A 27,055-nucleotide genomic window follows, 5' to 3' on the forward strand; every position below is an offset into this window, starting at 1 on the left:
CTTCCAGAGAAAACAAAAATGGCAGTGGATGTATCCACTGCAGAGCTCCAATAAGACATTTAAAAAGCAGACTCACAAAATTATAAAGAAAAATATTAGAACAGAGCCTCACATCGGAAAACGATGAATCTATGCCCTGTGCGGCTGAGTCTAAGCCAGCAGGCTGCAAGCACAAAGGTTGTGCCCAACAAGCTGTGGGGCTGCAGGCACTGAGGACATGGAGATGTGCCCGCCTCCTGAAGCTCCAGCAGAAACACATCAATACTGAATAGGACTGGCCCTAGACCTACCAGCCACCTTGCAGCATGGAGCCTCTGCAGCTGCAGCCCATGCTGACTGCCCTGCTGGGACAGGAGTGTAGCTTGTAAATGATTATCATATTGGTGATGCAAAGAAAGGCTCCTCTCAAAACCAGTACATAAATGTGACCTGAGTGAGGGATTTACATATGTGTGAACCCAAGGAAGTAAATGCCTGAAAAGGAGGCAATACTTGACATGTAAGAGGGAAATGCACTGAATATTTTTAATAAAACTTGTATTTTTAAAATTTTCACAATCAAGATAAAAAGGGGAAAAAGACATTCCAGATGCTTATTCTTCTGGGGCAGGTGCACAGTTCCTCTCCAGCTGCACTGTCCTCCACAGCCTCTTACGAGAACACTAAGTCTTCCTTCTTATTTCATGGCATTATTTTCCCTTCAAATTTTGTTTTGTTTTCACACAGGGCTATCCTGTGTATACCAGGCTAACCTTGGACTGGCACAAAGTTCCCTGCTGAGCCTCAGTGCTGGATCACAGACCCGCACAGGCATACCCAGAAAAACTGAACACTTTGGAAATACAAAGTGTCTTTCCTCCTTTGAGGACAGTGTGTGGAACCTTCTCATTTCTCTCCCCTCTCTCTCCCCGCCTCTTTCTCTTTTTCCCCCTTCCTCTTCTTCTCTTTTTAAATTAATTTATTTATTTATTCTATGTGGTTTTCGCATTATGTGTCTTGATCCCACTCATTCCCCATCCCTCAGCATCCACACTCCGCCCCTGCATCCCCACCCTTTTCTCTTGAACAAAGTTCAAGAGAAAAAACAGGAAGAAAATAAAATGAGAAAAATAAAAAGGGGTGAGAAATTAAAAATTTCATGTTGGAAGCTGTAGGGTGATCCAACAAGTCACATCATATACCCCTTTGTCCATACATCTCTACGTTCAAGTGTTCATTGCAGAGTCATTGGTCTAGTTCGAATTTCTCTTAATCACGGAGCGCCACCTGCTGGTCATGCCTTGGCATATTATCAGCATCCACAACACCCAATTTTAGCCTTTAGATTTTTATTTGTTCTATTTGTCAAAAGGAATAGTTCATAACTTTTATTCTTCCCCCCAGCCCCAGAGATAACTGAAACTAAACAGGAAAAGTACTTATTTAGGATAAAACAATATGCAATTACAGTAAAAATTAACTGGACTCAAAAAAAAAACACATAGGACCTCAGCAATCTTATTTTCTGTTTTAAAACCTCTATTTCATTACCGCATGAATATTTTACTGTTCTTCTACTCTTCATAGCTATTTAGACAAAAAGTATCAGACAAAAACTTAGTGATGCTGTGAAATCTATGATGTAGTAAAACATCTGAAGACTGAAATGCTCAGGTGTCAATACTGAAGACATACTGCCCAACAGTGTTTCTGAGGGCAAGGGAATGGGAAGGAAAGACACCCTCCAACGCTGGTCTGCACAAGTGCTTGTGTCATTTTCCTACATGATGTGTCACCAAAGCCTTCCCCTCATCGTTTGTGTTTATAAGTCACCATGTTTTTATTCAGCTTCTAAGATAATGTTGACATTCTGTGTATACAGAAAAGTGATTAAAAAGAAGCAGATGATATGGATAGAGAACATTTATCAGACTTAATAAATAAAAAATAACAATGTTAGCCGGGCGGTGGTGGCGCACGCCTTTAATCCCAGCACTCGGGAGGCAGAGCCAGGCGGATCTCTGTGAGTTCGAGGCCAGCCTGGGCTACCAAGTGAGCTCCAGGAAAGGCGCAAAGCTACGCAGAGAAACCCTGTCTCGAAAAACCAAAAAAAAAAAAAAAAAAAATTAACAATGTCTACTGCACTTGGGTACTAGTGATCAATGTTCTTTTGGATATACTGAACATTAAATACTAACACATATCATTACTGCTCTCAAATACAACTTTTTCAAAATGCCTAAAAACAGGAATGAAGTTTTAATACATAAAAGTAAAGATTATCTTAAAATACAATTTAGTTTATGTCATGCACAACTCCCCAAATGATAGAAAACAAATTTTCAGTTTAGTATCATAGGTGGTTCTTGTGTCTTTATCAAATTAATAAATTCTTACTACAGTGCTAGCTAATACCATCATGATACTACGAGACAGGCAAGTATATTTCATGCTTTGCCTGTGCAGTCACAGTAGTTTGGCATACTTTGAAGATGAATTATATAGTGTGCCACAGTTATATACTTACTTTTTTCACTCAACTTACAACTTTATAACCTAAGTACACACATGCTTATTACCTCACTCTCCATACATGCCATAAACTGGCTCAAAATAATGTCTCTACATGCAATTACTTATCTCAGACTATACTGTCATAAGTAAACCTGTTGAACACAGAGTTTGGGTATGTGTACTTTAAGTTGGTATTCAAAACCACACTACAGCATAGTTAAGAGTACAAGAGGCTATGGAGCCACTTTGTCTGGTTTCAGTTAGGATTAGAAATCCCAGAAAAAGTCATTTTTCTGTGCCATAATTTCTATATTTGTAAAGAAGGAGAAATAATAGAACTGCTTCACAAAGTTAGGGAATAACATGAGGTAGATATTCTTTTCATAGCTATCATCTACACATTCTCTTTTGTGAATTTTTGGGCATAATTTTCCATTTCATTATGGTAATATTTTTTTTCTATTGCTGGATACAATTTTTTGTAATTCAAAAAGTGGCTACCAGGTATTTGGGAATAGGCAGGCAAAAGAGAAACTTCCACCTACACGTGGCGGCCAACGGCAACTCCATCCACAAAAAACCTAGGAAGCTTTTTAAAAGGTTCTAAAACAGAGCCAAGAGTAGCTTCGTAGTTCATATCTCTCACTGCAGGCTGCAGTACAGAACCACAGAAGAACCATATCCCCTGACCGCTGCAGGCCTTAGTAGAAACATGGCGAAGTCCCACAGTCTCTCAGGGGCAGCAGTACAAAGAGGCTTCTCCCAGCCACTGCCTTTGGGCTTGAGAGCACAGCTTCAGACTTAAGAACACAGCTACACTCTACTTAGTACTGCTTCCCAGAGTTGGGGGGTGGGGGTAAGCGTGACTCTGCTGGTACCTCTGCCATGTTGGAAAGTGGAGTGGAGCAGATCCAGCCATCAAAGCTGCTGCTTGGGTCCTAGCCACACCTGCAGTTTAAAAACTCTCCTGATCAGAAAAGGATCACAGATACACAATAAGGACAGATTCAAACAGAAAACCCTCTAAATGAGTTATAGTGTGTTTAAAAATATGTACATAGGTGGGTTGGGGATTTAGCTCAGTGGTAGAGTGCTTGCCTAGCAAGTGCAAGGCCCTGAGTTCTGTCCTCAGCTGGGTCCGGGGGAATGAAGGGGGTTGGGACAAAAACAAAATATATATAGGCTTGAGAGAGTAAAGAGAAGGTATACAGTCATAAAAAAGAAATACATAGTTTTCAAATAATAAAGTCCTTAGAAAGGAAATAAAGTAATATTTTTAAAAAGCCACCTAAAGATGGAAAGTACACAGAGAGACTGGACACTGTATGTTATTGTGTTGTCTTTGAACTGTTTGACAGATGAGGAAGGAGCAACAGCTGCTGAGAGACATTTGATTATAAATATTGCTGGATTAACTCAACCTATATATTTTGAAAATTCTTTAACTTCAAAATTTAAGTCAAAAGATATGTTACTTTGGAGAAGAGGTTATGCTTTTATTTCCACAGGAAATGAGAGGCTGTGGATTAATCCTGTGTTAAGAAAAATCAGATTTGATCGAGGAAGAACCCCTGAAAGGTCTCCGATGGGAACAGATGGCCCAGATGATCCAACATTTCAGAATACTTTTGTTGCAGTTTCCTCTGAGTTCTGCATTCAGAGAGGCTTCAAGCCTGCTGGCTGAGATGATCCAAATTCAAAGACTACTCCAGTCAGGACTTGAACATAATCCTAAATTTTCTCAGGGTACCCATAAGATTAACAGCATCCCCAACCAGCAGGAAGTAGCCTAGAAAACTATGCCCACATTCCCCAAAAAATGGATTATGGATGTTTGTCTTTATTTAGGGGGCTTAGTTACAAATTATTATTGGTCATAGTCAATTTCTTTCAAAAAGAGCAAAGGGGGATATGATATAGAAATGATGGGGGAAAGGGGATAGATCATTAAATCCACTTTAGTCCAAAAAAACAACTGCTAATTTTACATATTTTATATCAGTACGATTTTAGTTTATTGATATAAATTTAAAGTTAATTTTGTTATACTGTATATTTCTACTCTTGTTTAGGGTATTATGTTTATGCAGCTCATTTAAAAATGTAATATCTAATTGAGAAATATAGATGAATGGTCATCTATAGTAGCAAACTTATAATGATGTTAGGTATGTTTTCAAGGTCACACAGAGATATATTTCAGATAGACAGGCAATCTTCAAACACTTCAAAAACCTACAGAATATGGCATTTAAAATGTTTTAAGAACACAGACTTTTCTCGACAGTGAGACACATCTGCTCCTAGCACCACCAATTACTTAAAAGAGAATGATGGGCATCAAAGAAACTCCATATGGAGTTTGTTTTCTTTATGGCAAAAGCTAGCCACATGGGCAAAAAAAGTGCTCTTGCCTTGACTGTTGACAGTATGCTGTACAAATTGAACAAGCAGGACACACACAAAAAAAAAAAATAAAAAACTTGACTGCAGAACTTTGCCAAGACAAGGTGGAACAGTCCTGCAAAAATCCTGCTTCACAGATAAGTCCGTCAGATATGCTAGGCCTGTAGGCAGAAGATTGATGCCACATCACTGCAGAATAACTTTGGGTGACTGTCCAGGTAGCCTGACGTTCCTGTCATTAGCTAACATTACATGCTTCTGGGGTCTTTGATGGAGTTGAAGACTAAATAGTTATAATTATAGTTTTCCTTAGTTATAAAGAAAGTAAATTAGATACAAAGCTCACCACAATAAAATAGATATTGAAAATAGTATTTTCACTGCTTTTTGTCAAAAGCAAATAGATTGGATACTGTTACTGTAATTCTTTTTTTTTTTTTTTTTTTTTTTTTAAAGATTTATTAATTTATTATGTATACAGTATTCTGCCTGCATGTGTCCCTGCAGGCCAGAAGAGGGCACCAGATCTCATTACAGGTGGTTATGAGCCACCATGTGGTTGCTGGGAATTGAACTCAGGACCTCTGGAAGAGCAGTCGGTGCACTTAACCACTGAGCCATCTCTCCAGCCCGTGTTACTGTAATTCTTAACTGCTTTTGTTGTATTTAGTTTTACTATATTAAGATCAAAACCTTCCTTTTTAATTAGACAAAAAGGGGAAATGCTGTTGGATAATGCTCTTGTACACTGTAAAGATTTGTCACTCAAATTGATTTAATAAAATGCTGACTGGCCAGTAGCCAAGCAAGAAGTATACGCAGGGTGACCAAACTAAGAATGCTGGGAAGAGGAAGGGTAGAGTCAGGAGTCACCAGCCAGATGCAAAGGAAACAAAATGAGAACTTTTTTTTAGGAAAGGTACCAAGCCAAAGTGGCTACACACAGATAAGAATTGTGGGTTACATGGGAATAGGAAGAAGCAGAGTGAGAGAGGTCCCCAGAAATCCACAAAGATACCTCCATGATAGACTACTGGCAACTGTAAGAGAAACTGTAAGAGAAAGCCCGAGCTGACCTACTCTGGTGATCAGATGGCCAAACACCCTAACTGTCATGATTAGAACTCTCATCCAGTGACTGATGGAGGCAGATGCAGAGATCCATGGCCAAACCCCAGGTGGAGCTCCAGGAGTCCAATGGAAGAGAGAGAAGAGGGATTATATGAGCAAGAGATATTGAGACCATGATTGGAAAAAGCACAGAGACAAATAGCCAAACTAGTGGAAACACATGAACTGTGAACCAATAGCTGAGGAGCCCCCATGGAACTGGACCAGGCCCTCTGGATAAGTGAGACAGTTGATTAGCTTGAACTATTTAGGAGGCCCCCAGGCAGTGGGACCAGGATCTGTCCTTGGTGCATGAGCTGGCTTTTTGGAACCTAGAGCCTATGCTGAGACATTTTGCTCAGCCTTGGTGTAGGGAGGAGGGGACTGGACCTGCCTCAACTGAATCTACCAGGCTGGGCTGACTCCCTAGGGGAGACCTTGCCTTGGAGGAGGAGGTGGGGATGGGGGGGGGGGGGTCGGGAGGGAAGGCTGAGGGGTTGGAGGAGGGAGGACAGGGGAATCCGTGGCTAATATGTAAAATTAAATTAAATATAAAATAAAAATATTAAAAAAAGAATTATGGGTTAATTTAAGTATAAGAGCTAGTTAGTAATAAGCTCTAGCAACCAGCTGAGCATTTATAGGTAATATTAAGGCTCCGAGTCAATTATTTCGGAAGTAGCTGCTGAGTATTTGGGAACAGGCAAGTAGGAGAGAAACTTCCGCCAATGTATGTGGGGGTGGGGGTAGGGACAGAGGTCAATCTCAAGATGCCATCTTTTTTCTTTTTTTGAGACAAGGTTTCTCGCTGGAAGAACTCTAAAAGACATCTGACCACCAAGCTCCAGGAATCTGCCTATCTCCAACTCCACAGTGCTGAAAGTGCAAACACGCAACACCATAACTGGCCTTTTCCTGTTTTCTATTTTCTAACATAAGTTCTGGAACTTAAACTCAGATCCTCAGACTTACACAATAAGCACTCTATTGCCTGAGCTATTTCCCTGACCTGATGCATAAAATTTTCTATAGATCATAAATTACGATGCTCATTACATAGTCTATAAATGTTTCCTCCAAAGCAGAAAATAATGTCATCTTTATGGTTTATTTTATCTAATACAACATTTAATTCTGATATATTCAAATTGTCTTTTTCTTATGACATATTTTATTTTATTCATGGGAGTCACACTTTTGCTTTTTGAGAAGCATTTTATTTCATTTTCAATCAATGTGGAATTTAATTTATGACTGGCATAAGGTGGAGGACCTGGCCATATTTTTTCCAGTGTAAAGGTAATGTGCTGTGTGTAAGTCTTCTCCCCCCAATCCCAATCTATAATGCTATCTGTAATCAAAACCAAGTATCATATAGGTATCAACCCCTTTATATAGTCAAGTCAGTCTGCATAAGTACATGTTATATTTACACCAATATTGCTTCATAAGTAGCTTTAGAATGCATTTCCTGTCTAGTAAAGAAAATTTTCTTATCTTACTCTTCCTCGGTATTAGTTAAACTATTCTTGAAAATCTTTCTCTATAAAACTTGAGAATCATCTTGAACCACATGAAAAATTATTATTCTGTAGTTAGATTTTAGGATAGTGTTAATATTTTATGAAATTTAACAATATTAGTCAATATTTATTTATATTTTATTACGGCCTAAAGTAAATTCTGTAGCTTTTTCCACAATGCACATTTTCCATTATATTATGTTTTACTTTTACTCTGAATGGTATCCTTTATCCTGTTTCATATTATATTTGGTTAGTATCAAAGATTACAAAGTCTATTTTTTGAATTTCTTTCTTTAGATGACAGCCTCAATATGCTATTTCTCAGTTTCAAACTCATGAAATTGAACAATATATGCATATAATTTTTAAAAATCAAGCAAACAAATAAAATACAACTTGATAACTTTGTGTGATTTTTGTTTACTTTGGGGGTTTTTTTTTTTTTTTTTTTTTTTTTTTGTCTTATTGAAGATTTTGGGTTATTTTGAATTTTGGGGGTGTGATGGTTTGAATAGGCATGGCCCCCATAGACTTGTGTGTTTAAATGTTTGGTCCATAGGGAATGGCACTATTAAGAAGTATGGCCTTGTTGGAGAAAGTGTGTCACTGTGAAGGAGGGCTTTGTGGTCTTCTATGCTCAAACTATGCCCAGTATGGCACACAGTCGATTCTGCTACCTGCAGATCAAGATACAGAAGTCTCAGCTCCTTCTCCAGCACCATGTCTGCCTACATACCACCATGACAATAATGGACTAAATTCTGAAACTGTAAGCCATCTCCAGTTAAATGTCCTCCTTTATAATAGTTGCCATGGTCATGGTGTCTCTTCCCAATAGAAACGCTAACTGGGGGGGGGGGGGGATTGGTTTGTTGTCGTTTGTTTTTTAAGAGAAATAACATGAAGTTGTGTGAGTAAGGAGGTGGAGAGAATCTAAGAGGAGTTGGGGGAGGGGAAAGAATATGATCAAAATAGTGTCCAAAAAATTTTTATACAAAAAAAAAAAAAAATGTCAAGCAAACAGAACTACATAAGTATAACAAGAAAATATTCTTTCTGTTTCTCAGTTCACCAATCCAGAGGGACAAAACATTTTGACCTGTTTGCTTTAAACTATTCTAGTAGCTTTCTCTACATGCAGTCTTAACACTAAGTAATGATTCATCACCCAGCAATCTCTGCTGACCTGTTGCTGCCTCTAGACCTGCTTTCCACTCAGACTGGTCACCTCACTGCTTGTACTTTCTCTGTTGGCCATCACAGTGCTGCCACAGTCTACTCTCTAGACCTCTATCTTACTCACTCAGTAGACAGAATCCTCTATGTAATAGTTTACGACGTCAATGACTACCACATTTTATGTTTCCTTTCCCCTCTGCCATCCAACTGATAACTAACTAACTATATAGTATATTTTCAAGGGTGGTTACATTTACATCCTATTCTGTAATTACAATTAATTCTTCCCTGTTTTGCCTAGATTGACTCTAAAAACTGAAAACCAGTATTTACATTAGTATAATGTAAATCACACTCTTAGCAACTGTTCAAAATCATAAAGAGTAAGTTTTCCTGTATACCATGCTGTTGGTAATCTACTCCAGCTTTCCTCTCACTCTACTGCTTTAAATTCATTTCTTTCACTATAGCTCTACTCACCCACTATTCTAATTTAGAAGAATTGCCTCTTGTTCAATTTATCTTTAAAGTTTAGTTTTTATTTTTTCTTCAAGAAATATTTCTTATGTGTGTGTATGTGTGCCTGCATAAGTTTATGTGCACCATATGTGTGCAAGTGTCCACAGTAGCCAGAAAAGAGTTCTCAGTGCCCTAAAACTGGAGTTACAGGGAGCTACCCACTGTGTGATGTGGGTGCTGGAGATATGATGCAAGTCTTGTACAGGAGCTAAAAGTACACCCAATTGCTGAGCCATCTCTCCAGCCCCTCTTTCCTTCTTTTAATACATCCTGTCCTATTTTTTTCATTTTGCAAAGTGAGCATTAGTTTTTATGAATTTAACAGTTTTAAATATTTCTGGGGATTCTTAACATGTTGAGGTTCTATTCCTTGAATTATGTATCTTGAAGAGTCATTTGCATTTTAACATCTTTGGTTTTTCTGGCAACACTGAAGACTTCAAGTAAGTGATTTTTAGCCAGACAGGTCTGGAGACGGTTCTCATCATTTTGCTCCAAGCAGATAAGCCACCGGTTGGGCCAAGTCCCCAAATGATACTAAGCAATGTCTATATAAACATAGATAGCAACATTCAGGCAGGAGTTGAACATCAAAGTAATACTTAGCATTAGAAATTAAGCCAAGTGGAAGAAGGTAAAAAAGTACATTCATGCCCTTGACGAAGATTCTATTCTTGACCAGTCTTTCAAGAGAGGTAGATTCAAGCTTCAGAGTCCCCTGCCTAAAGAATGGAGCCACCTACAGTGAGTGAATGTACCTATTCCAATTGAAATAATCAAGTTCATATCCCACAGATATGCCCACTGGTCAGTCAGACCCTGCTATTCCCTTATTAAGAATCTCTTCCTAGCTGATTCTAGATTGTGTCAAGATAACAATTAAAACTAACAAATACAGTGCTTAGTCACTAAGTGTTTCTTGAAAAAAAAGATAAGCACTACACAAAAACACAAATACTTAAATACATACAGGTTGCTATACATTGCTATCTTTGTGTCATCTGGGGGCCTAGTCTAACCAACTGCTCACTAACCTGGGACAAAAGTGACCAGCCCAGCCTGCAGACCTGCCAGTCTAAAAATATTCACTTGCTGAAAGCATGTATCTTTAAAAAAAATGAAAAATTAAATCTTCAAGATCCATATGAATGCATATATATGTGCAGAGAGAGAGAGAGAGAGAGAGAGAGAGAGAGAGAGAGAGAGAGAGAGAGAGAGAACAAGCACACTACCACATTATTTAAAGCTTTCTGGTTTATGAAGAGCACAACTGTATTCTGTAACTTGCCAAAGGTAATTCCAATGATGACAACAACTCAAAAAATCATTTAATGGCATTCCTAAAACTCCTATAATCTCAATGTATCCTTATCAGACGTACGTACGTACGTACGTACGTACGTAAAATACTTCTGAATATGCACCTCCAAGAGGCTGAAAAAAACCTGCTGAGCCCACACACACAGTTATAAAGAGCAAGGTGGAGGGTTCAGATCTGCTCTTTCTTTATTCAGGAAAAATACATCTTCTCTGAGATCTAGAACAACAAATCCAGGTGCCGCTCAAAGTGGCTCTAACATTTGCTCACTGGTGGAGCCAAGGCTTCTTCTCCAAACTCCACACCTGGCCTGTCCCTGTCCCTGCTACACTCTCCAGGACTTCCACATGAACGGCCTCTGTCGCCGTCTTCACTGCGATGCTCCCACACCTTCAGTACCCACCCAAACTGAAATCTAAGGCCCCATGTGTAACTACAGAGCTGCATCTTCATAAGTAAAGTGAACCAACCAGGCCATCTTCCTGTAAAGCCATCAGAGCGTCCCTATCTCCATTTCCTCCTCCAGCCACGCGGAGGTATAAACATGTTTGGCTCATTAGCAAAAGTAGCAGCAGAGGACTTCTGTTTGGCATCTGTTTTACTACACACAAAAATGACAATGTTTATACATAAATTAATCTATCTCATTGGCATCAAGCTCAAGCAAAAAATATTTTCCTCCAAGTTAATAAAAAATATTTAAGACTTACTTAAATGGTGTAAACAAAAATGGTAGAGTAGCTGCTTTTTTCTGAGTCATCTTCACCTGGGAACCAAGCATGAAAATACATATTATATTATAAATGAGAAAAAATACTGAATTTCATTCTGAAAGATAAATATCAATTAAAATGGCTCTTCAGGGATGATTAACTTCTTTGGAAATAAATGGGATTTTGTATTATTATATTGTATTGTTTCACAAATATTTAAAGAAAAATTTAAATAATACTTTACTATCTCAGTAAGCTGAGAATTAAGTATATCACTCTTGCAAAAATAGTGTACTGTAATGTAATTACAATTCTTCCTTAACTCTCTGAAAAAAGGCAAAGTTACATTAGAGAATAATCTCTGTAATGCTGTGATCTCTAGTCTAATTCTTTTGGCCATATTCTAATAAATAAGGACTTGACTTGTAGTCTTTATAAGTATATATGACAATCTTATAGTGGCACTCCTCAAAGGCAGTTCTATTCCCTCTAATGACCCATAAAACCTGCATTTCAGAAATAAACTTCATTGTTAAGTTTCAAACCCCGGACAATGGCCAAGGTGCCTATTCAACATATCCAAGTAGGCCTGGCCTCCAGGTTCTCCCAGCATCCCTCAGTCACTACCTGTTACAGGCTACAGCTGGCACTCTCTGCCCTCTACCCTGAACTCTTCAGCCAGGAGCTGGACTGCCCTTCCCGAGGCTCTTCCTTATATAATCCAGCCATTTTGGTTACCCGCCCCTTTTGTAACTTTGCCCTCCTGGCTGCTACACCTGGTTCCTGTCTCCCCTCTTCCTTCCCTTCCCCCTCTCCTCACATGGCTCAGGGTCATGTCCACTCAGGACTCTACCAGACGCCTCTGGATATGTACTCCTTTTTATCTATAATAAACTTTCTTCCCCACCATACCTACAAGGAGCCATGTCCTTTCCTTTCCTTTTTTTTTTCTTTTTTCATTCATTTATGACACTTGACAACTATTAAAAAGCCAAGATACTAAGTTATAGGAAATTATTCATTAAAATATAAAATCATATTTTACTTAACACACTTAAAATTTATAGTATAATTCCTTAGTTTATTTTTTTCACCTTGAACTGTTCAAGAATCTGTACTGCATTGGTAAGCATGCTCTCTGCTTTGAAGAGACCAGTGTTGTTAAGATAATCCACAGGAAGTATTCCCTAAAAAATGAAACATAACAAATATTGATAATAACAAGCAGTGGTGTTCTGATTGTAAAGCAAGCGGAACCTATAAACCCAGCACTTTGGAGGCCAAGGCGTGGATGGCAAGTTCCTGGTCAACCTGAGCTAGAGTGAGATTCTGTTTCAATAAGAGAAAACAAGGAGCTGTAGGTGGAGTTTTCCTGTCCCAACCACCTGCTCTTTCCAAATAACTGACTCAGAGACTTAGTATAAATTATAAACACTTGGCCAATAGCTCAGGCCAGTTACAAACTAGCTCTTACAACTTAACCCATTTCTATTAATCTATGTGATGCCCAGAGACTTGTGGCCTTTACCTCTATTCCATTTTGTGTCCAACTCTTTCTCTGTCTGACTGGCGACTCCCTTAACTCTGCCTTCTTCTTCCTACCTTTGGTTGTCCTACCTATAATTCCTGCCTGGCCACTCAGTTTTTAACTAAATCAATCCGAGTGACAAATCTACACAGTGTACAAAAGGATTATTCCACAGCAAGGAGCTAGAGAGATGGCTCAGCAATTAAGAGCACCTGCTGTGGGGCTAGAGAGATGGTACAGTTGCTCAGTGGTTAGAGCACTAGCTGCTCTTCCAGAGGACCTGAGTTCAATTCCTAGCACCCACATGGTGGCTCATGGTGGCTGGATCATGACCTCTTTTAATTCCAGTTCCAGGGACTCTGACACATGCTTCTGCTTTCTGAGAGCACCAGGCCGTCAAGTGGTACACAAACACACATTCGAGTGCTAACCGACACATTCATAACATTTAAAAAAAAGAGCTCATGCTGATCAGTGATTCAGGGCATTTGCCACTCTTTCACAGGATGAGGACTCAGTTTCCAGCACACACATGAAGTAGCTTACATGCCTGAACAAGTGAACACATATATATAAACACACACACACACACACACAATTTTAAAAAAAGACAGAAACAAAACAAAGATACACATAAAAATAAATTACTGGATTAAATGACAAAAATTTTAAAAACCATAACTAAAAAAATTAACTTTCTCACAAAGCAAAAATAATGAATTAAATAAACAAATAAGACTAATTAAAGTCAATTAAAATCTGACACTGGCAGACTACTGCTATGATTTGTCCTCCAATGTTCCCTAAGGGCACCTGAGGAAAGACTTGGTCCCCAGCCTGGTGCTATCGGAAGGTGACACAACAATGAAGAGGTGAGACCTAAGGAGAGATGATAGAAACTTTGCAGCCGTCATTTGGGTCGCTAGGGACACACCCTGTAAGACTGTGTATCTTGGTCTTTTGTGTCTTTGTCACAAGGCAAGCAGTTTGGGTTTTGGTCTGCCACAAACTCCTGCCACAATGTGTCACCACGAACTGAAATCTTTAATGATGTGAGCCAAAACTAAGCTTTTTTTTTTTTTAATTAAGTTGATTATCTAGGAAATTTGTTATAGCATGGAAAGCTGACTAATACAACTATGTTGGGCATATTGCTATATGCTCAGTGAATTAAGTATATTATACAAAAAGAATAATCACTGTAATGGACACAGCTATAATACTTTTTTATAAAACAAAAGGTTGTAAATAGGACACATATAAAACACATAAGGAAGCCGGGCGGTGGTGGCGCACGCCTTTAATCCCAGCACTCGGGAGGCAGAGCCAGGCGGATCTCTGTGAGTTCGAGGCCAGCCTGGGCTACCAAGTGAGTTCCAGGAAAGGCGCAAAGCTACATAGAGAAACCCTGTCTCGAAAAACCAAAAAAAAAAAAAAAAAAAAAAAAACAAAAAAAAAACAAAAAAAAAAAAAAAACACATAAGGAAATTCTATTCAATTTAAGAGCAAATTACCATACACATGCTCACTCACTCACACACACTTATGGCAGTCAGGATCTTATTACTTAAAGTTCTGAGTTATATTCCATTTTTAACATAAATTTGACTTTGAAAACCAAGTAAGTATGGCTGGTTGTAAGGAGTATTTTCTTAGTTATGTTTTATTTTTCAACATTTAGACTCTTTTTTTGTTTTGTTTTGGTTTTTGGTTTTTCAAGACAGGGTTTCTCTGTATAGTTTTGGTGCCTGTCCTGGATCTCACTCTGTAGACCAGACTGGCCTCAAACTCACGGAGATCCACCTGCCTCTGCCTCCCAAGTGCTGAGATTAAAGGTGTGCGCCACCACCACCCAGCTCGGACCCATTCTTAACAGCATTACTACTTCTTGCTGGGGGTCTTCCCCACTGGATGTAATATGGTGGAACAGTAATCAGAGGCCCTGTCCTCCTCTGTAGACAAGCCAGACAATCTAGATTTGGTTCCTGGGAGTCAGAGAGCAGTAACACAAGTACAATTTTGTTCCACCCAAGGAATGGTGCCTTGAGCAGCACGGCCATGCCAGGGCTTCTTAATCACCAGAAACCATGTAATTAATCCAGCAAGCCATCAATATATTTTCAATAATTTCCTCTTTAAAAAGACTCAGTTTCTGTTGCTTATAATCAAAAATTTATATATATCACCTTGTTACTAGAACAGAAAAAAATCATCTATTTTTTAAAGAAATAAAATATTTAAAGGCAAGCTTTCTTCCATGTTATATGGCATATAATCAATTGTGAGGTATTACCTATTTATATATAGAAAAGCAGAAAAGAATATAGTTTTCAATATAACTAAGGATTATAGAGGCACATAAAAAGGAGATTTTATTCTCATAGGGAGTACTGGCAGTAAGTGTTACTCCTTACCACTGAATTAAGAGGAAAGGGAACTCCAATAGGGATGGAGTATTGGCAGTAAGTGTTACTCCTTACCACTGAATTAAGAGGAAAGGGAACTCCAATAAGGGACGCCATCAGTGGTGCGATGTCAGCCTAGAAACAGAAGAGTTAAATTTGAGTATAACTCCGCATGTATAAATCAGCAAACTGCATCCTCTCACACAACTATACTTGGACTATATCATATTTATTATAATAAAAAACCTTTAAACATTTATATATGTTTTATATATCAGTGTCTTTAAATGCCCATTGCTAGAAACAATCGAACTTATGAAAAACTATATTTGAAAAGTAACCATTAAAGGTCATCAATACAAAACCAAATCAAAAAGTACTTGCCCTGTTAGCTAAGCACCTGAACACTGTGTAAGTTTTTCATATCATGCCAAAGCATGCTTTGGTGGTCATAAAGAATAGCAGTCGACTCTATCAGGAGAAATGCGCACAAGCACCGAAGGGCTACGCTCATCAGAAGGACATCTGGCAACAGTGAAAAAGCAGAGCCCCCATGGCACTGTGGGCATTTCCTCTTCAGTTCCTCCTCCTCAGAGAGTATGCTCTGTTTCTGTTGCTATTCTTCATCTCACTACCCGCTCCCCAGCCCACTGAAATCTGCTTTGACCATTATCACCCAGAGACCTCGCCAAAAGGAAGGTAAGTAACAGACTCTAGTTTCCTAAAGTTAACTGACTGTTCTATCAGTCCTCAGAACTTGTCAAGCAGTAAAATACTTACAAGTTGGAAGAGACAGTTTCAAATCCTGGCTTGCTAGCTCTGAAAGCTCCAGCAGGTTTTTATTAGACTTCCCTAATGCCTCAGTTTCCTCATCAGTTAAATATCTGTTTCTCCCTTACAAAGTGACAGCAGGATTGAATGAAATAAGCTTACAATGTACCTACTACAAAACAACCGTCAATGAAGGGCAGATTCAACTGCTGCTTTGGCCAGGCCTCCCTCTCCTGCTACTCTGGCCTCATTACTCTTGCTTATTCTTCAATCTCAGCTTAGTCCTAAACTTTTCGGGAAACCTTTGCTAAGCAGAGTTCACCAGACACATACATCCCATGCTCTCATGGCTATGGGCCTTTCCTACAGTGTTTTACATTTCTATCTCACATTTGGTTATATAATGCTTTCACAGCATCAGTTCTCACCTCTACAGTAGAAGCAACCCAGGTCACAGCTTGTGTTTGCTTTTACTCACAATTACCCACCTTCACACAAGCACAAGTGGGCATTTGAGCATTGGTTGGAGGACTAAACTTGAACTTAGATGTACTTCAGGAATATTAGTCAATAGACTGGGGATTCAGAAAATAAACTCTACATTCAGTTTCTGACTAAGATCTACTTTTACTACAAATAAAAGATGTTTTTGTATTAGGGTCTTCAAGTAATTTCTGGCCCTTTGCATGATTTTTAAATTATAAATTAGTAAATTGATATTTTAATGTCACATATATTTATTTTCTTAGGTATCACGCATTGATCCTAAAAGAAAAAAATATTTTTATTATGCTCATAGAAACAAGTTTTCAAAGGATAAACATGAAACTGAATCCCCAGACCTTGACTTACTCTCCTTAATAAGAAAATGTCACCTGGCATATGACCTAGAGACAAGCTACCTGCCACTTTCATAATCACATCCCAGTGATGCAAGCCTTCTACAAACAGTGAAGATACCTGATTCAGTAGTATATACTCAACAACCCTGTACTCAGCATTTACAAATAATATTCAGTCTAGCTTTCTTAAGTTATACACACATTTTCCTATAACAAAAATCTATAGATATATAATTTATACTCTTGTCAGTTTTTTATTGCATTAGCAAGGATGTTTTTAAGTTAAAATACAGTAAAAAGTAAAATATATATTAATAAAAGAAACAGTAACTGAGAAAAAGGAAAGAAACTCCTCAGAGTGGTTTTAGTGTACTTCTGCTTAATCTAAGCAGTGCAACCATTACGGGAAATTAAAAAAAAAAAAAATGCAATAAGCGTGTAAATTTCAATTTACATAATTTCTTAGTTAGGGTTTCTATTGCTGTGACTAAAACATCATGACCAAAAAGCAAGTTGGGGAGGAAGGGTTTATTTGGCTTACACTTCAGCATTGCTGTTCATCTCTGAAGGAAGTCAGGACAGGAACTCAGACAGGGCAGGATCCCTGATGCAGAGGCCGTGGAGGGGAGCTGCTTACTGGCTTGCTTCCCATGGCTTGCTCAACCCACCTTCTTATAGAACCCAGGACCACAGCCCAGGGATGGCACCATCCACCATGGGCTGAGCCCTCCCCCACTAATCACTAATTGAGAAAATGCCTTACAGCTGGATCTCATGAAGGCATTTCCTCAACTGAGGCTCTTTCCTCTGATGACTCTAGCTTGTGTTAAGCTGACCCACAAAACCAGCCAGTACACATAACAACTCCCTATGTTACTAGGAAGAAAGCTTTGGGGTGGAAGGTGTAGAGTATACACATGGAATGCATGCAGGCATAGTGGAACTCAGAGGAGGATTTGGGGTATCTTCCTTTGGTCTCCATCTTATATTTTGAGACAGGATCTCTCACTGAACCACAAACTTACTGTCTGCTAAGCAGGCTGACTGTTCAGTAAGCTCCTGTGTTCTGCCCATTTTCTCCTCCCAACACTAAGGTTACAAGGCCCATGAAGCCATGCAGGGATTTATATTCAGGTCTTACTTTCTTAACAAGAACTCTTGCTCACCTGAGCCCCCAGAAGGAGTCCTTTATCTTCAATTGAGAGTTTAAAACGTTATTTATTTATTATTGTGTGCATGATGGAGGCTGGGAGAGGAGTGTGCTTGCCACAGCATGCATGTGGAGACTGGAAAACAACTTCGTAGAATCAGCTTATTTCTGCCAACCTTAAGTTCTGGGGATTGAACTCAGGTAGTGAGATTTATGTGTCAAGCACTTTACCCACTTGGCCATTTCAACAACCCACCTGAATTTTTTTTGTTTTTGTTTTTTTGTTTTAATTGGCACAAGGTTAGGCCAAAGCACTTGTTAAGTAGTCAACTTAACAGAAATATGTTGGAAAAATTTTTGCTACTACCACTATTATTATTACCGCCTAGTTTTGCATATTTTTCTCTATATTTCTATAGGGAATAACATAATTAAATTTAAATAGATACCTGATTGACATCTCGCCTCTTCCAGTTTTCCAGTCTCCATTCTGAAAGACGTAGATATAAACCATGATAAGATTTTTTTTTTTTTTGGTTTTTCGAGACAGGGTTTCTCTTGTGTAGCTATGCGCTTTTCCTGGAACTCACTCGGTAGCCCAGGCTGGCCTTGAACTTACAGAGATCCGCCTGCTTCTGCCTCCCAAGTGCTGGGATTAAAGGCGTGCGCCACCACCGCCCAGCTGATGTTAAGATTTTTAACAAGAACAAATCACCTTATTTCAGGCATGCCAGATACTCTGTGTAAAGGGTAAGTATTGGAAAACTCTTAAATCAAACATGAAAGAAAAAAAAAGAATTGAACTGAAAAAAGGGGAGGGATATTTCTAAAGCGTTTTTTTAAAAGGAAAACTGAAAAACAAACCTTTAGTATTTTCTGTGATTTATTAAGCTTTAACATGTTCATCTGGAAATACAACACTGAAAACATCCACAGAAGCAGAAGGCAGGCCAAGCCTGAGGGTGAGTGCCAGCAAGGTGGCCGCTCCCTCACCACAGCTGTCTGCAGCTACCCAGGCAGGTGGCCCAGGACTCAAAAGCAAACACACCCTCCCACCCCTTTTCAGCCATCGCTGTGATGCTCTTATGATCACTAACCCCAAATTTTTAAAACAGTGTATTAAGTTACTATTAAAACTCCCTTCATGGGGTAGATCTACTTCAGCTTTTGAGGAAGCTCACACTGACGTCCATAGTGGCTGGACCAGTTTTCACTCCCACCAGTAGTGAGTGGGTGGCCCCTTCCCCCACATCCTCATCATTTGTTGTCATTTGTGTTTGGAGCTTAGTACTTCTGACTAACTAAGATGGAATCTCAGAGTAATTTTGATTTGTATTTCCCTGATGGCTAAAGATTTGAACATTAAAAAAGTATTTATTCCTCAGCCATTTGTATTTCATCTTTTGAGAACTTTCTATTTCATGTCCAATCTTCATTACTGTTGTTTAGTTTCTGAGGAAGTTTTATAATCTAGATACTGACTCTCTACAGAAGCTCTTTAGTTTCCTGTGGTCCTGTTTATCAGCTGTTAGTCTTAGTGTTTGCATTACTGGGTTCCTGTTCAGAAAGTCCTTTTCTGTGCCTATAGTTCAAGCATATTCCCTACTTTCTCTTCTAGCAGGCTCAGGATATCAGATCTTATGTTGAGGTCCTTCCCACATTGCTTTTGGTTGTGGTGTTTACCACAGCAATAAAAAGTACCTAATACAGAACTTACTCATATATTTTTGTTTCTAATAGCTTTAATCTCCTACTGGGATAAGTTTCCATGACATGCATGAGTACATACATACATCTGCTTTACATGCCATTGGGATACAACGTCATCCTCCACAAAGTTCATGCTCAAGAATGGCTCAACTGAGTTAAAAACAAACAAACAAACAATTTATGTTTTAAGCAAGCCTACTAATGAGTTCATGGTTTTATATTAGACAGTGTTGATAACAATCCTTAGCCACATGTAAAGCGTGAGCTGGACACCCCTGTGCTAGTACTAAGATCTGTGGAAACAAGAACCATCCCAAAGACAGCACAGCAAATAAAAAAGCTCTCTAAGTTCTATTCACTTGAATCATGACAGTTTACTACTGCTGTATTCTAGCCCCTTCTCAAATACTTCCTCTGCAGGTCTATGACTCGACCTGGTATTCTCTGCTAGCACTAACAATATATAAATAGTCTACTGAAAAATGCACCATGACTCACATGAAGACATGCTACGCTGTTTTCATCTGGGTCCAGAGAGAAATAGCTTAGTACTACATCTAGCTTTTCATATAAAGGATTATATATTTTTAGATACTGCACTCTCATAACTAATAATATATTTTTTGCTTAAATTGGAAAATTCTAATTAATTTTACAATTTTCCTCAAAGGAACTGTGTATTCTTTCTTATTTGTTTTATTCTTATTTACTTCTAATCAAAATTTTAACATAATAAAAACAAGATTAAAATTTCTAATTCCAAGACATTTAGAAAGACCAAAATAGTTACTAACAGTGGTGTATTGGGAAATGTTCAACAAGTTGTTCTGGGGAAAGGAGAGAGGGGCAGAAAGCAAACTAGCCAACTCCTTGATGTGCAGTATTTCCATACAACAGTGACAAAAACATTGACATAATCATTAAAATGAGGGATTTAAAAATGACTTGTAAAAAACTGATGGAAAATCTCAACGTAGTTTAAGTTGTATTTTAAATGCTGTATACATGCATCTACGACTATAAAGACAAACACTTGTACCTTTTAAAAACTCGTCATCAAATTGCTGAGAGGATACTTTCTGAGGAGCTTTGATTCCAGCTCCCCAAGTGACTAAAGGAGTTAAAGTCTCTGAAGGATGACCGGCCCCATGGGAACCTACAGCAAAGACATCAAGAGTCATCAAATGGGTACAGAATTACCATCAATGGCAAAATAATCTCTAAATGCTTTGTTTTAAAGAATTGATCCATGTAAGGCTGGGGAAATCAGAGGCCCAAATTCGGAAACTACTACCATTTTGCTAAATGGATGTAATGTGACTGTCAAACTGTCTTCTCAAAAACTATGCTGATATCCATATATTAGGGCTTTTGTCAGCTTTAGCCAAAAAAAGTTGCTTCTTAAAGTGAGGAGCAATAATTGTAGTGATACAGAACTGATCAAAGTGATGAGACACGTGGCTGATGAATGTTCAGCCATTAATGGGACTTCTATATCACAGGTGCGCACACACACCAAGGCCCAGGGTCATTACAGAAGGGGTAGGAGACAGAGGCACTAAGGAAGAGACAGAAACACTAAGGAAGAGATTTTTCCAGGGAACCATCTCCCAGCTGGGAACAAGTGTTTCAGACCTCTAAAAAGGACAGCAAGATGTACAGATTCACCATGGTTTAAAAACAAAATGTTCCCCCCAGGCTCACATATTAAGTATCTGCTTTGGGAGGCTGCAGAAACATTAGATGTAGGGGCCAGCTTACTTCGTTAATCACCAAAGGTATGCCTTAGAGGGTAAAAACTTGCCCTCATCCCTATTTCTTTACCTTAGCTTCCTGTCTACTACAAGGTAAAAAATCCTCTGAAAAAAAAAAAAAAAAAAAAAAAAAAAAACACCTAGAAATATGGTGTTCTGCCCAAGCCAGCCAACCACATCACATCCTCTAAGACAGTGAGCCCCAGTCGATCTTTCCTCTTAAGCTGCTTGCCTGTGCTTTGGTCATAGCTATGCACGGGGAATTGACACAGAATCATTTTCTTCCAGCCTCACTGTAGATGGGGCAGCAAAAAGCAGTCCTTTATCAAATGGAACCCAGCTCACTAGAACATCATCTTGTGATTCGAGAGCTCAAGTCTCATCTTTATGTCACACTGTTCTGAGTACAAACTGCATTTTCCTTTGACGTAGCTAATGAGTCCGGTGGTCCCAGGCAGTCCACAGCAGTCCCTGGCAATGCATCCTAACTAGTGTCACTCCCTGAGCCTCCACACGTAGGGAATTCCTGGTGGAATTTCTTTTCTAATAGAGAAGTGTGAAGAAAATTTAAAAGTACTTGAGTATTGTTTAATTTTTTTTCTACTTTCTCATTTGTAAATGTGACTGTATTCGTTTTACCAGTTAGAAAAAAAGATCTTTTATAAAAGGGCATCAGGCTATTTACCATTTTAAACATATAATTATGTGTTGGGTACTTGCATATTACAAGACATCTGGTCTTCTGAACACAGTATTTGCAAGCTCTACCTGCCACTACTATCACTGAGGCAGCACTGAAAGGCAGACTGACCCCAGTCTGTCATTCCATGATCAGAGGTAAAGATAAATGCTGTTTTCCCATCATCGCCATAAAAACGCTTGAATAGTGACACAATTTCCTTCACTCCATCATCAACTTTCTTAATATTGTCCTTATATTCCCTGTTCACAAAAAAATAAAAAAGCAAGTTAAATTAATTTAGAAAATCAAATTTATTCAACCCAGACTCATTACATTTAAAGTAAAGAACTGAAGAAATGCCTTCAGATTTAATCTTTACTATTTTAAAATCAGAGCCCCTGGTAAGACTAATTTTTTTCCTTTAATGAATTAAAAAAAAAACCCTGAAATAGTTTTCATAGACATTTTAAAAGGAAAATACTGATTAGTAAATATATTTTAACAAACATTTTTTAAATCCTAAACAGGATAATGGAGACTTTCAAGTTTGTGTCTTATAAACTGTTCTGGTGACCTTAATAAGAAAGTGTCGTTAAAGTACAACATATTCCCATCCTATAAAGTATTTGTGAGTTAGATCTACTGCAGTGTTGAGAACAAACTGTACTCAAACTTCCCATATAGTTGAACAAAGCTAGTTTAATAGGAATATATTCCACTAATGAAAACAGTGTATCATGTTAAACTAGGGGAACATGAGATATTAATGCTGGTAATTAAACCAGCAGACATTACAGTTAATATAAAACCAATTCAAAATAAAGAATAAAAATTTAAATGATTTCTTCTTTCTTACGGTCTACAAAGCTGAGAATAACACTAAAGAAGTAATAAGCAACCCTTTATGCAATCATTTGCTGGATACAATGCTGACTAAATAAACACCCAAAGGAATTACATCTTCTGTCATAAAAATTCATACCATAAATGTTTATGCTTTTGAGATCTACTGAAAATACTCCCAAAATGTGGGTAATTCAGACATTTTTCTCTGCCTTGATAAATGAAGAATATGGTATGCACAAGATATATGTGTAGTATGGCCAAAGCATAGGTGATTTTAACCACTGTAAAATTATACATCATATAGCTGAAAACAATATACAGGATAGCAGTTACATGGCATATTAGTTCTATTGTCATGATTACAAAGAAAATTTCATATTACACCTAAATTTCAAACAGAATAGTTATTCCCCCACAAGATCAAATTGGACACATCATTAAAATTACCTTGATGATGGTCGGTGAGCATGTCCATTTGTATCTATTCCTAATAAATGTAAGAAAAAAACTACTTTTTCTTCATTTACTTTTGAGAACAAAGACTGGTTGCTCCTCGCAACATCAAAGAAGTCCTACATGTAACAAATTAGGTAAAAAGTAGTTAATTTATAAATAACTATAAAATTAATTCATTTTATAGTTTCATTTTGTCATCAAGATTTACTAACATCAAATCTTTGTTATCAATTCAGATGTTTCTGTCCAAATAATCATTGAGCTATTGTAATACAATTAGGCAAAATAATTATAGAACAGGGAGCTTAATTTTATATCATTCTTACCACAGATCTACTGTAATTTAAAAAATTGAAGAACTATTTTGTTTACAGGCAAATGTTACACAGTAGTGGTGGAAACAGTTCAAGAGCATTTATTATATGTAAATATACTTGGAAATGGATCATTTTTCATCATCCTGTCCAATGCCATTTCAGTCCGACTGTGACTCAGGTTGTGAGAACTCCTAACTACTTCCTCTTCCATGACTAGGACCTGCTTTAGGTGTCGTGTGGTGGAGAAATACCACTTAAAGTACAGTTCAGAACTTACTATATTAACATCACAATAACAAACTAGATTCATTAGCCTTCAGACATAAATAATTCACCCTGACTCCCATTCATAAACATGTATGCAAGTACCAAGGAGAGAGCTTTAAAATTATTTTAAATAAACAGATTATGTTAACATGTATCATTGTTTACATAAGTGTATATAGATTTAAAAGATGCTAACTTTCAACAAGATGAGTACTGTTGAAAAAATAAATTATTTAAAAGTATAAATGGAGTAATTAAGAGAAATTATTCAAGGATAAAACTGCCCTCAAGCTACCATTTATATTCTCCTTAACTTGAGTTAAATTTATAGTTTTTTCCATGACTAGCAAGAACTTTTAACACAGACACAAGATTTGGGAAGCTATGAAATACTAATCAGGTAGAGTTCAACCTATGTCTCAACAGTAGTCACTTCGAAAGCATTTTTAAAGTTCTGTTACTTAGGGAGGCTCATGGGCATTTAATAAAGGCTAGCTGGCTAATCTGTTTTGGCTTATCTGATTTTTCTTTCTTTTGTAGGGATTTTTTTAAGTGTATGTGAGTATATGTATGTAACAAGTACACATAGGTGCCTAAGGAGGCCAGAAGATGATGTCAGATCCTTGGAACTGAAACTATTGGTGGTTGTGAGCCACTCTGTGTCAGTGCTAAGAATCAAACCTGGGGGATCTACAAGAACAGTAGGTGCTCTTAGCTGCTGAGCCATCTGTCCAGCTCTTAATCTTTCTTTAAAATCTAATTTCTTTGTTATTATAAAAGTATTACTCTGAAACAGCATTTTCAAGATGCTCCGCATCTCACATGGCCCACTAATACCAGACAAGCACCAAGGTCAACAGAAGATTGAGAGTTGCCTGCAGTGACTCATCAAAGGAGAAATGGAAAGAAAGTTTTTGTGGATCCTAATGGAGGGCTCATTTTAGCTTAAGACACAAAGTTTTAGAGGGTTATTTCAAAAATAAATTTTGTTAGTAATTGTAGACCATGTAATTTCTTTTAAAAACACATGCAACAACACCAGGTGCTCAAGTTCAGACAGGCAGCAACTAAATTTGAGATAAGTTCACTCAGAAGTAAACTTTCAGGACTCTCCGTAAGTGCGTATTGAGTTACAAACCACTGCATAGCAAATACCTCCCCAGGGGTACTCAATGTAATACAGGACTTAGGACACTGAGGCAAGAAGGCCCCCAAACTAAGGCCAGCCTGGGCTACATAACCAAACCCTGTTTCAAAACAGAGCAAAACAACACACACCTTAACTTTATCAAAAACCCAGGTATCCAGTTTTGTGGCATCTTGGGCACCAAAATCCTCTCTTTGAGCATCATAACTGTATGTATAAACATGGTCACCACTAGCACCTGAAAAGGGAATTTGAAATAAACACAGATTTTTAAAAAAAAAAAAGTTTAAGCTGTCATAAAACATGAAATAATCAAAAGTACTTCTGTTGTTGTTTTGAGATAATCTTGTATATTATCCACACTAGTCTTGAATTCATGGCCTCGAATTAACCTTCCTCTTAAGCTTCCTGAGTTCAAAGAATACAGGTATGCCGCCATCATACCTAGATCTACTTAAAGAATTTTACAAGTAGGCAGAATTAATTACAAATTGCTTTATGATAGAGACAGGAAAGATAGGAGAAATAACATTTATATGCTGTGAATAATGTTATATACATCAACACATTCTTGCCAAAATCAAAATATCCTAATATGCAATAAAATAAAAATGGGTTCTGAAGTTTGTTTCCATTGAAATGTGTGCTCTCAAGAGGTTATAATATAAAATAGATGAAGATAGCTAGCATAACCTTTCCTAAAACAAACTCAAACATTTCACTTGTCTTAAAATTATATGCATTTGTCTCAACATAAGGAACTAAATAGACTAGAATTGTAGTGTGAGCCTGTAATCCCAGCACTAGGGAAGTAGAGAAAAAAAAAAAAAAATCACGTTTGAAGCCAGTCAGACCCTGTCTGAAAAGGAAGGACTGAGGGAAGAAGGTCAAAACATATATATATATGCTCAAATATATATATATACACACACAAATAAATAGGTGGACAAATATGTTAATCTTATAAATTCATAAGATTTATATTAAGAATCCATTGTAGCTGAAAGTTTTTCCGTGTCCCATCCGGTCCGCAGCCACTCAGACACAAGTAAACACATAGGCTTATATTATTTTTAAACTATGGCCATGGCAAGCTTCTTGCAAGCTAGCTCTTATATCTTAAATTAGCCTATAACTATTAATCTATGTATCACCACATGTTCCATGTGTGCCATTACATGCTGCTCCCTGGATGGCAGGCTGGCGTCTCCTCTGCCACTCCTTTCTCTTCCTATCTGTTTGGATTTTCCGCCTGCCTCTAAGCTGCCTTGCCACAGGCCAAATGGCTTTATTTATTAACCAAGCAGAGCGACATTTATTTACAACATACAGAAAGACATTCCCCCATCAATCTATAATTAATTTCTGGAGTGGATAAGTTCTTATACGTCATGAAGCTGTCACAGCATTCTACAACATCAGCTCAGCTCTAGTGACCCTGTGACTCTGCTCAGCCATTCTACTTCCCACATCCCAGATGCAGACATCTGAAGGAGTTGGTTATTTACCTACCAAACATACATTTCTATCAGTTTGTGTCTGATTCAGGCATCAGTCCTGTTTAATCAACTGTGGCCAGAAGTAGGAAGATTAATTTGGTAAGCCACCATAACTTAATCAGCCTTCACTGTTTCCAAAAGAAATATATAAATAGCAAATAGGACCTGCCCAGTGTAATACCAGTTTATAAACAGTATATGTACAACTCTGAACACAAAGTTTGCTTTCTGGACACATAATTTTCTTCTGTAGTTCCACTTATATCCATATTTTATATATATATTATATATATATATAATCCATATTATATCCATATATATGTGTGTGATGTTATAAAATCTTTACATTAAATGATCTGTCACTTTGGTTCCAGTAAAGATCATTTAGTGACAAAAACTTCACCCAACTGACTTTAT

General features: G+C 37.8%; 1 protein-coding gene across 6 annotated transcripts in view; it reads right to left on the reverse strand.

Moving 5' to 3' along the window:
• Positions 1 to 27,055, reverse strand: part of Pign (phosphatidylinositol glycan anchor biosynthesis class N) — a 143,058-nt gene that overhangs the window by 104,524 nt on the left and 11,479 nt on the right. For all 6 annotated transcript variants that reach the window (XM_042257934.2, XM_006995017.4, XM_042257936.2 and 3 more), the window contains 8 exons: positions 25,271 to 25,377; positions 23,400 to 23,524; positions 22,236 to 22,366; positions 20,710 to 20,826; positions 18,410 to 18,450; positions 15,273 to 15,332; positions 12,359 to 12,451; positions 11,262 to 11,317 (listed from right to left, as the gene is read on the reverse strand). In XM_042257934.2, coding sequence (XP_042113868.1) covers positions 11,262 to 11,317; positions 12,359 to 12,451; positions 15,273 to 15,332; positions 18,410 to 18,450; positions 20,710 to 20,826; positions 22,236 to 22,366; positions 23,400 to 23,524; positions 25,271 to 25,377 — 730 coding nt within the window. The remainder of the gene's footprint in view (positions 1 to 11,261; positions 11,318 to 12,358; positions 12,452 to 15,272; positions 15,333 to 18,409; positions 18,451 to 20,709; positions 20,827 to 22,235; positions 22,367 to 23,399; positions 23,525 to 25,270; positions 25,378 to 27,055) is intronic.

Source organism: Peromyscus maniculatus, chromosome 11 (assembly GCF_049852395.1).
Source record: "Peromyscus maniculatus bairdii isolate BWxNUB_F1_BW_parent chromosome 11, HU_Pman_BW_mat_3.1, whole genome shotgun sequence".
In the NCBI taxonomy this organism is placed as follows: domain Eukaryota; kingdom Metazoa; phylum Chordata; class Mammalia; order Rodentia; family Cricetidae; genus Peromyscus; species Peromyscus maniculatus.